General features: G+C 46.2%; 1 protein-coding gene across 4 annotated transcripts in view; it reads left to right on the forward strand.

Annotated features, from left to right (window-relative positions):
* Positions 1 to 1,156: 1,156 nt before the first annotated feature.
* klhl4 (kelch-like family member 4) overlaps positions 1,157 to 9,657 on the forward strand; it is a 72,666-nt gene continuing 64,165 nt past the window's right edge. For 2 of the 4 annotated variants that reach the window (XM_065015142.1, XM_065015143.1), the window contains exon 1: positions 5,567 to 6,498. In XM_065015142.1, the coding sequence (XP_064871214.1) occupies positions 6,050 to 6,498 (449 nt within the window). In that variant the 5' untranslated portion in view covers positions 5,567 to 6,049. Of the gene's footprint in view, positions 1,262 to 5,566; positions 6,499 to 9,657 lie in introns of those variants that run through there. The other 2 variants (XM_065015141.1, XM_065015144.1) reach the window with 2 other exon arrangements.

A 9,657-nucleotide genomic window follows, 5' to 3' on the forward strand; every position in this document is an offset into this window, starting at 1 on the left:
ATAGAAAAACAAACATAGACTGCCCACCCCAACTCACACCCTGACCATACTAAATAATGACAAAACAAAGGAAATAAAGGTCAGAACGTGACAATGTGGACAAGTATCCCGCCTCTATTGTGTTGTGTTCAGGAGAAAATGGAGGTCATGTTTAGCAGTAACTGTATAAAGTTACTGTGAAAACCAAGGTAAATAAAAGCCATTTTTCTCAGTTCCACGCTATGAGTAGTTACTGCCTTCTTTCTTGGTAGGGCAGAATAGATCATTAACACAGAGTAGCAGAAGCATAAAAATGGCTACCATAAAAATGGGGGGGGGTAGAAGCTGTTGAAGGGCACCCGTGTTGAGGATCAGTGTGACAGATGTGTTGTTTACTACCCTTACCACCTGGGAGCCGGCCTGTCAGGAAGTCCAGGATCCAGTTGCAGAGGGAGGTGTTAAGTCCCAGGGTCCTTAGCTTAGTGATGAGCTTTGAGGGCACTATGGTGTTGAAAACTGAGCTGTAATCAATGAATAGCATTCTCACATAGGTGTTCCTTTTGTCCAGGTGGGAAAGGGCAGTGTGGACTGCAGTAGAGATTGCGTCATCTGTGGATCTGTTGGGGTGGTATGCAAATTGGAGTGGGTCTAGGGATTCTGGGATAATGGTGTTGATGTGAGCCATGACCAACCTTTCAAAGCACTTCATGGCTACAGACATGAGTGCTATGGGTCGGTAGTCATTTAGGCAGGTTACCTTGGCGTTCTTGGGCACAGGGACTGTGGTGGTCTGCTTAAAACATGTTGGTGTTACAGACTGGGAGAGGTTGAAAATGTCAGTGAAGACACTTGCCAGTTGGTCAGCACATGCTCGGAGTACACGTCCTGGTAATCCGTCTGGCCCTGCGGCCTTGTGAATGTTGACCTGTTTAAAGGTCTTACACACATCGGCTACAGTAGGTGATAGGGTGTTATTTGGGACACAGTAGTATGTAGTGTAGCCTACCATTGTGTTTTGGAAGTTTTCAGGAAGTCTTCCCTGTTCCTGGTTGTTTGAATGTAATTGTTGCTGAGGCAGCACAGAGGAAGGAACTCTTCAAGAAATTCCTTAAAAAAAAAAAAGAAAGTGCTCTTTTCCTTTGTGAAGGAAAGCTAACGAGGGGGAATAAAACACAATGGGACATTTCATTGGGGACTTGTAGTAGTTTGTAGTAGTGCTGATTTAGAGGCTTCCAGATATAAGGCTGCATGGATGCAATAACCAGCAGGATTCCTATAACAGGTAATAACTCATTGTATTTTATTTAACTAGGCAAGTCAGTTAAGAACAAATTCTTATTTTCAATGACGGCCTAGGAACAGTGGGTTAACTGCCTTGTTAAGGGGCAGAATGACAGATTTGTACCTTGTCAGCTCGGGGATTTGAACTTGCAACCTTCTGGTTACTAGTCCAACGCTCCAACCACTAGGCTACCCTGCCGCCCCAAAGGAAGTGCTATATTCTGTGATGTGATGCTTGAGTTGCCGTAAGAGACTCTCTATCATTTAATCTAGGAACATTTTTCACTCATAATACTTAAATCATGACCGTGTCTGACAGGAGCTCAAAGACACTCCCACTGTCCTATGTCCTTGCCTTGGCTTGGTCGTCCACAAATATTACTAAATGTCTTCCTATTGTTTCAAGGAAAAACCTTGGCTTGGTCGTCCACAAATATTACTAAATGTCCTCCTATTGTTTCAAGGAACAACCTTGGCTTGGTCGTCCACAAATATTACTAAATGTCCTCCTATTGTTTCAAGGAAAAACCTTGGCTTGGTCGTCCACAAATATTACTAAATGTCCTCCTATTGTTTCAAGGAACAACCTTGGCTTGGTCGTCCACAAATATTACTAAATGTCCTCCTATTGTTTCAAGGAAAAACCTTGGCTTGGTCGTCCACAAATATTACTAAATGTCCTCCTATTGTTTCAAGGAACAACCTTGGCTTGGTCGTCCACAAATATTACTAAATGTCCTCCTATTGTTTCAAGGAAAAACCTTGGCTTGGTCGTCCACAAATATTACTAAATGTCCTCCTATTGTTTCAAGGAAAAACCTCAGCTGCAGGATCAGACAGAAACGGAACATTAAATGTAATCTTCTCATAAATGTAGACCTGTCTCTCATGACCTTCCAAATGGGACCCTATTCCCTATATATAGTAGACCACTGCTTTAGACCAGAGCCCTATTCCCTATATAGTGCTCTACTTTAGACCAGAGCCCTATTCCCTATATAGTACACTACTTTAGACCAGAGACCTATTCCCTATATAGTACACTACTTTAGACCAGAGCCCTATTCCCTATATAGTGCACTACTTTAGACCAGATGCCTATTCCCTATATAGTGCACTACTTTAGACCAGAGCCCAATTCCCTATATAGTGCACTACAGAGAGTATAATGACTCATTCGTGGAGAGGCCTATTTTATAAACACACTTTTTTTTCTTTGAGACCCGATGTCAGGATTTATTTCAAATAAATTAGAGAGAGAGAGAGAGAGAGAGAGAGAGAGAGAGAGAGAGAGAGAGAGAGAGAGAGAGAGAGAGAAAGAGAGAGAGAAAGAGAGAAAGAGAGAAAGAGAGAGAGAGAGAGAGAGAGAGAGACAGAGAGAGAGAGAGAGAGAGAGATGCTCATCTTAACGGCTAGCTGACGGTTTAATATTTCCTTGTCTCATCAGCTGCTTCTCCTGTCAGCAGCTTCCCCTGTCAGCAGTCAGCAGGCTAGCTTTCCCTGTTACCAGTCAGCAGCTTCCCCTGTCACCAGTCAGCAGGCTAGCTTCCCCTGTCAGCAGCTTCCCCTGTCACCAGTCAGCAGCTTCCCCTGTCACCAGTCAGCAGGCTAGCTTCACCTGTCAGCAGCTTCCCCTGTCAGCAGCTTCCCCTGTCACCAGTCAGCAGGCTAGCTTCCCCTGTCAGCAGCTTCCCCTGTCAGCAGCTAGTGGGAGAAAGAAGTCATTGTACTTTGCTGCTGTACGGTATAAAATCATACCTATTTGATCACACAGGACCCATACTGACAAAATAAATTGCATACTGGAAATACCGTATACTTTAGGTAACACTTTACAATAAGGTTTTAAAAATAACTGTAATTTATTTTAAAAAGTACGTTATTTTAAAGTGGAATACACCTTTAATAGTATACAGTTGAAGTCGGAAGTTTACATTACACTTTAGGTTGGAGTCAATAAAACTCGTTTTACATACCACTCCACAAATTTCTTGTTAACAAACTATAGTTTTGGTCGGTTAGGACGTCTCGTTTAAATACTGGACACATCTGCTTGTATGTGTTCACATCCCAACAGCTCTAATGGAATCTGCATTCATTTTTATAAAATAAGAACCTTTGAAAACTGATCAGCAGCAGCAGCTTATCGACCTTGACGATTTATCATTAATGCTGAGTTTCTACTAGTACGAGGAGGATGGAGAGGAGAGAGTCATTATTCTGTATGGTTGACTGCCCGCATAGAGAGATCTTTCCCTATGAGATGCTGTGAGATGGGGGGGGGGGGGGGCAGTGCTGTGTCGGCAGATGTGATATGTGTGTGTGTGCATCATGTATGATGGCATAACGTGAGGGTTGAGGTGAGGGACCCAGCTACTAAAATGGGAGGAGATAGTGAGGGTTGAGGTGAGGGACCCTGCTACTTGAGACGGAGGAGATAGTGAGGGTTGAGGTGAGGGACCCTGCTTCTAAAGACAGAGGAGACAGTGATTGTTGTGGTGAGGGACCCTGCTATTTGAGACGGAGGAGATAGTGAGGGTTGAGGTGAGGGACCCTGCTACTTGAGATGGATGAGATAGTGAGGGTTGAGGTGAGGGACCCTGCTACTTGGGACGGAGGAGATAGTGAGGGTTGAGGTGAGGGACCCAGCTACTAAAGTGGGAGGAGATAGTGAGGTTTGAGGTGAGGGACCCTGCTACTTGAGACGGAGGAGAGAGTGAGGGTTGAGGTGAGGGACCCTGCTTCTAAAGACAGAGGAGACAGTGATTGTTGTGGTGAGGGATCCTGCTATTTGAGACGGAGGAGATAGTGAGGGTTGAGGTGAGGGACCCTGCAAACTTGAGACATAAGAGATAGTGAGGGTTGAGTGAGGGACCCTGCTACTAAAGACAGAGGAGACAGTGATTGTTGTGGTGAGGGACCCTGCTATTTGAGACGGAGGAGATAGTGAGGGTTGAGGTGAGGGACCCTGCAAACTTGAGACATAGGAGATAGTGAGGGTTGAGTGAGGGACCCTGCTACTAAAGTGGGAGGAGATAGTGAGGGTTGCTGTGAGGGACCCTGCTACTTGAGACGGAGGAGATAGTGAGGGTTGAGGTGAGGGACCCTTCTACTTGGGACGGAGGAGATAGTGAGGGTTGAGGTGAGGGACCCAGCTACTAAAGTGGGAGGAGATAGTGAGGTTTGAGGTGAGGGACCCTGCTACTCGAGACGGAGGAGATAGTGAGGGTTGAGGTGAGGGACCCTGCTACTTGAGATGGAGGAGAGAGTGAGGGTTGAGGTGAGGGACCCTGCTTCTAAAGACAGAGGAGACAGTGATTGTTGTGGTGAGGGACCCTGCTATTTGAGACGGAGGAGATAGTGAGGGTTGAGGTGAGGGACCCTGCAAACTTGAGACATAGGAGATAGTGAGGGTTGAGCGAGGGACCCTGCTACTAAAGACAGAGGAGACAGTGATTGTTGTGGTGAGGGACCCTGCTATTTGAGACGGAGGAGATAGTGAGGGTTGAGGTGAGGGACCCTGCTACTTGAGATGGAGGAGATAGTGAGGGTTGAGGTGAGGGACCCTGCTTCTAAAGACAGAGGAGACAGTGATTGTTGTGGTGAGGGACCCTGCTATTTGAGACGGAGGAGATAGTGAGGGTTGAGGTGAGGGACCCTGCTACTTGAGATGGAGGAGATAGTGAGGGTTGAGGTGAGGGACCCTGCTACTAAAGTGAGAGGAGATAGTGAGGGTTGAGGTGAGGGACCCTGCTATTTGAGAAGGAGGAGATAGTGAGGGTTGAGGTGAGGGACCCTGCTACTTGAGATGGAGGAGATAGTGAGGGATGAGGTGAGGGACCCTGCTATTTGAGACGGAGGAGATAGTGAGGGTTGAGTGAGGGACCCTGCTACTTGAGATGGAGGAGATAGTGAGGGTTGAGGTGAGGGACCCTGCTACTTGAGATGGAGGAGAGAGTGAGGGATGAGGTGAGGGACCCTGCTATTTGAGATGGAGGAGATAGTGAGGGTTGAGGTGAGGGACCCTGCTACTTGAGATGGAGGAGATAGTGCTGTAGTTCTTTTCTTCCCTTCCTCAAAGAAGAGACGATTTACTTGGTTAAGCTGTGACCTCATCATGCTGTACGCATGATACCCCACCCACTTCTCCCTCTCTCCCTCTCTCCCTCCCTTTGGTGAGGGACTGGGGCTGCCTACTCCAACATTAAACATTTCACATTTCTGTTTCGGGTTCCTGTGTGTTGCGTGAGCAGTGAGGACACGAAGCGAGCGAGACCCAGAGAAGAAGAGAGAGAGAGAGAGAGAGAGAGAGAGAGAGAGAGAGAGAGAGAGCGTGTATCATCGTGCATGTGCATTAACTTAGCTAACAGGCAGCAGCAGCAACAGCTGAGAGATATATAGAGAGAAAGACAGAGACAGAGAGAGAGAGAGAGAGAGAGAGAGAGAGAGAGAGAGTGCGAGAGGAAAATAAGACCAGGCACAAGGAAACAAAAGCTGCAGAGAGAGAGAGAGAGAGAGAGAGACTGTTCCCATCTTGCCCTCCACTAAAAGAACAACGGAGGAGGAGGAGGAGGAAGAAGACAAAAGGAAGAAGAGGGTGGCGTACAGAACTGAACATACTGGACCTGAATTCATAGGCTCTTTTTCTTTACCCTCCTCCATGTTTTAGGGGGGATTCTACACTAGTGCATTTGATTGCTGCCTTCTTCATCTTTGAAAAGAAAGAAAGAAAGAAAAAGAGAAAGAAAGCGAGAAAGAAAGGAATAAAGAGAGAAAGAAAGAGAGGAGGATGTCGGGAAAGAAGGAGTTTGATATGAAACAGATCCTCAGGCTGCGTTGGCGCTGGTTTAGTCATTCATCCCAGAGTTCTGCCGGTGGAGGAGGAGGAGGAGGAGGAGGAGGATACCTCCAGGAGAGCTTTGATCACAGAGGGACCCCAGTCCAGGGCAGGCTGAAGAATCACTCCCGGGACAAAGGTGGCAGTGGAGGGGGACTCCGGAAGCAGAACAGCAACAGTCCGGTCCATAGTATCCTGGCCCCCACGCCTGTCTATGTCAGAGCCAGTAATCAATCATGGCACCAGCAGAATATTATTCAGCACCTGCAGCAGCAGGGTGGCCACGAGCTGCCTAAGAACAGCAGCTCACCTAACAACACCAGGAAGGAGGACTGCTCCAAGAGCAGCCAGGAGAATGTGAAGAGTGTTGAAGAGTCCTTAGAGGCGGATGCTAGACACAGGTATGTCAAAACTAGACACAGGTATGTCAAAACTAGACACAGGTATGTCAAAGCAAGACACAGGTATGTCAAAGCTAGACACAGGTATGTCAAAGCAAGACACAGGTATGTCAAAGCTAGACACAGGTATGTCAAAGCAAGACACAGGTATGTCAAAGCTAGACACAGGTATGTCAAAACTAGACACAGGTATGTCAAAGCTAGACACAGGTATGTCAAAGCTAGACACAGGTATGTCAAAACAAGACACAGGTATGTCAAAGCAAGACACAGGTATGTCAAAGCAAGACACAGGTATGTCAAAGCAAGACACAGGTATGTCAAAACTAGACACAGGTATGTCAAAGCAAGACACAGGTATGTCAAAGCAAGACACAGGTATGTCAAAGCTAGACACAGGTATGTCAAAGCAAGACACAGGTATGTCAAAGCTAGACACAGGTATGTCAAAACTAGACACAGGTATGTCAAAGCTAGATACAGGTATGTCAAAGCTAGACACAGGTATGTCTAAGCAAGACACAGGTATTGCAAAGCAAGACACAGGTATGTCAAAGCAAGACACAGGTATGTCAAAGCTAGACACAGGTATGTCAAAACTAGACACAGGTATGTCAAAGCAAGACACAGGTATTGCAAAGCAAGACACAGGTATGTCAAAGCAAGACACAGGTATGTCAAAGCAAGAGACAGGTATGGCAAAGCTAGACACAGGTACGTCAAAGCAAGACACAGGTATGTCAAAACTAGACACAGGTATGTCAAAGCTAGACACAGGTATGTCAAAGCAAGACACAGGTATGTCAAAGTTGGACACAGGTATGTCAAAGCTAGACACAGGTATTGCAAAGCTAGACACAGGTATGTCAAAGCTAGACGCAGGTATTGCAAAGTTGGACACAGGTATGTCAAAGCTAGACGCAGGTATTGCAAAGCTAGACACAGGTATGTCAAAGCTAGACACAGGTATGTCAAAGCAAGACACAGGTATGTCAAAGCAAGACACAGGTATGTCAAAGCAAGACACAGGTATGTCAAAGCTAGACGCAGGTATGTCAAAGCTAGACGCAGGTATTGCAAAGCTAGACACAGGTATGTCAAAACTAGACACAGGTATGTCAAAGCAAGACACAGGTATTGCAAAGCAAGACACAGGTATGTCAAAGCAAGAGACAGGTATGGCAAAGCAAGACACAGGTATGGCAAAACTAGACACAGGTATTTCAAAGCAAGAGACAGGTATGGCAAAACTAGACACAGGTATGACAAAGCAAGACACAGGTATGTCAAAGCTAGACACAGGTATGTCAAAGCAAGACACGGGTATGTCAAAGCAAGACACAGGTATTTCAAAGCAAGACACAGGTATGGATGGATCTGAGATTAAAGATAAGTGCTTCAGCGCCTTGTTTCTGTTCACAGTACGTTATGGGAGAAGTTCCCCAAATAAGTCTGAATGGACAAATGTCAACATGTTAACCGGTTATTACTCCCAAAAGGTGAAGGCCTAAATTAAGATGTGTTATTTTATGTGTCCATGTATATGTATAGGTATATATTTTGCGAAACCTGGGAGGTAGTTCACTGGTACAGCTGTCTTTATAACTCACCTGGGAGGGTAGTTCACTGTTACAGCTGTCTTTATAACTCACCTGGGAGGTAGTTCACTGGTACAGCTGTCTTTATAACTCACCTGGGAGGGTAGTTCACTGGTACAGCTGTCTTTATAACTCACCTGGGAGGGTAGTTCACTGTTACAGCTGTCTTTATAACTCACCTGGGAGGTAGTTCACTGGTACAGCTGTCTTTATAACTCACCTGGGAGGGTAGTTCACTGGTACAGCTGTCTTTATAACTCACCTGGGAGGGTAGTTCACTGGTACAGCTGTCTTTATAACTCACCTGGGAGGGTAGTTCACTGGTACAGCTGTCTTTATAACTCACCTGGGAGGGTAGTTCACTGGTACAGCTGTCTTTATAACTCACCTGGGAGGTAGTTCACTTTTACAGCTGTCTTTATAACTCACCTGGGAGGTAGTTCACTGGTACAGCTGTCTTTATAACTCACCTGGGAGGGTAGTTCACTGGTACAGCTGTCTTTATAACTCACCTGGGAGGGTAGTTCACTGGTACAGCTGTCTTTGTAACTCACCTGGGAGGTAGTTCACTGGTACGGCTGTCTTTATAACTCACCTGGGGGGTAGTTCACTGGTACAGCTGTCTTTATAACTCACCTGGGAGGTAGTTCACTGGTACAGCTGTCTTTATAACTCACCTGGGAGGGTAGTTCACTGGTACAGCTGTCTTTATAACTCACCTGGGAGGTAGTTCACTGGTACAGCTGTCTTTATAACTCACCTGGGAGGTAGTTCACTGGTACAGCTGTCTTTATAACTCACCTGGGGGGTAGTTCACTGGTACAGCTGTCTTTATAACTCACCTGGGAGGGTAGTTCACTGGTACAGCTGTCTTTATAACTCACCTGGGAGGGTAGTTCACTGGTACAGCTGTCTTTATAACTCACCTGGGAGGGTAGTTCACTGGTACAGCTGTCTTTATAACTCACCTGGGAGGGTAGTTCACTGGTACAGCTGTCTTTATAACTCACCTGGGAGGGTAGTTCACTGGTACAGCTGTCTTTATAACTCACCTGGGAGGGTAGTTCACTGGTACAGCTGTCTTTATAACTCACCTGGGAGGGTAGTTCACTGGTACAGCTGTCTTTATAACTCACCTGGGAGGGTAGTTCACTGGTACAGCTGTCTTTATAACTCACCTGGGAGGGTAGTTCACTGGTACAGCTGTCTTTATAACTCACCTGGGAGGTAGTTCACTGGTACAGCTGTCTTTATAACTCACCTGGGAGGGTAGTTCACTGGTACAGCTGTCTTTATAACTCACCTGGGAGGGTAGTTCACTGGTACAGCTGTCTTTATAACTCACCTGGGGGGGGTAGTTCACTGGTACAGCTGTCTTTATAACTCACCTGGGAGGTAGTTCACTGGTACAGCTGTCTTTATAACTCACCTGGGAGGGTAGTTCACTGGTACAGCTGTCTTTATAACTCACCTGGGAGGTAGTTCACTGGTACAGCTGTCTTTATAACTCACCTGGGAGGGTAGTTCACTGGTACAGCTGTCTTTATAACTCACCTGGGAG

The sequence above is a fragment of the Oncorhynchus nerka genome, unplaced genomic scaffold (assembly GCF_034236695.1).
Source record: "Oncorhynchus nerka isolate Pitt River unplaced genomic scaffold, Oner_Uvic_2.0 unplaced_scaffold_1659, whole genome shotgun sequence".
In the NCBI taxonomy this organism is placed as follows: domain Eukaryota; kingdom Metazoa; phylum Chordata; class Actinopteri; order Salmoniformes; family Salmonidae; genus Oncorhynchus; species Oncorhynchus nerka.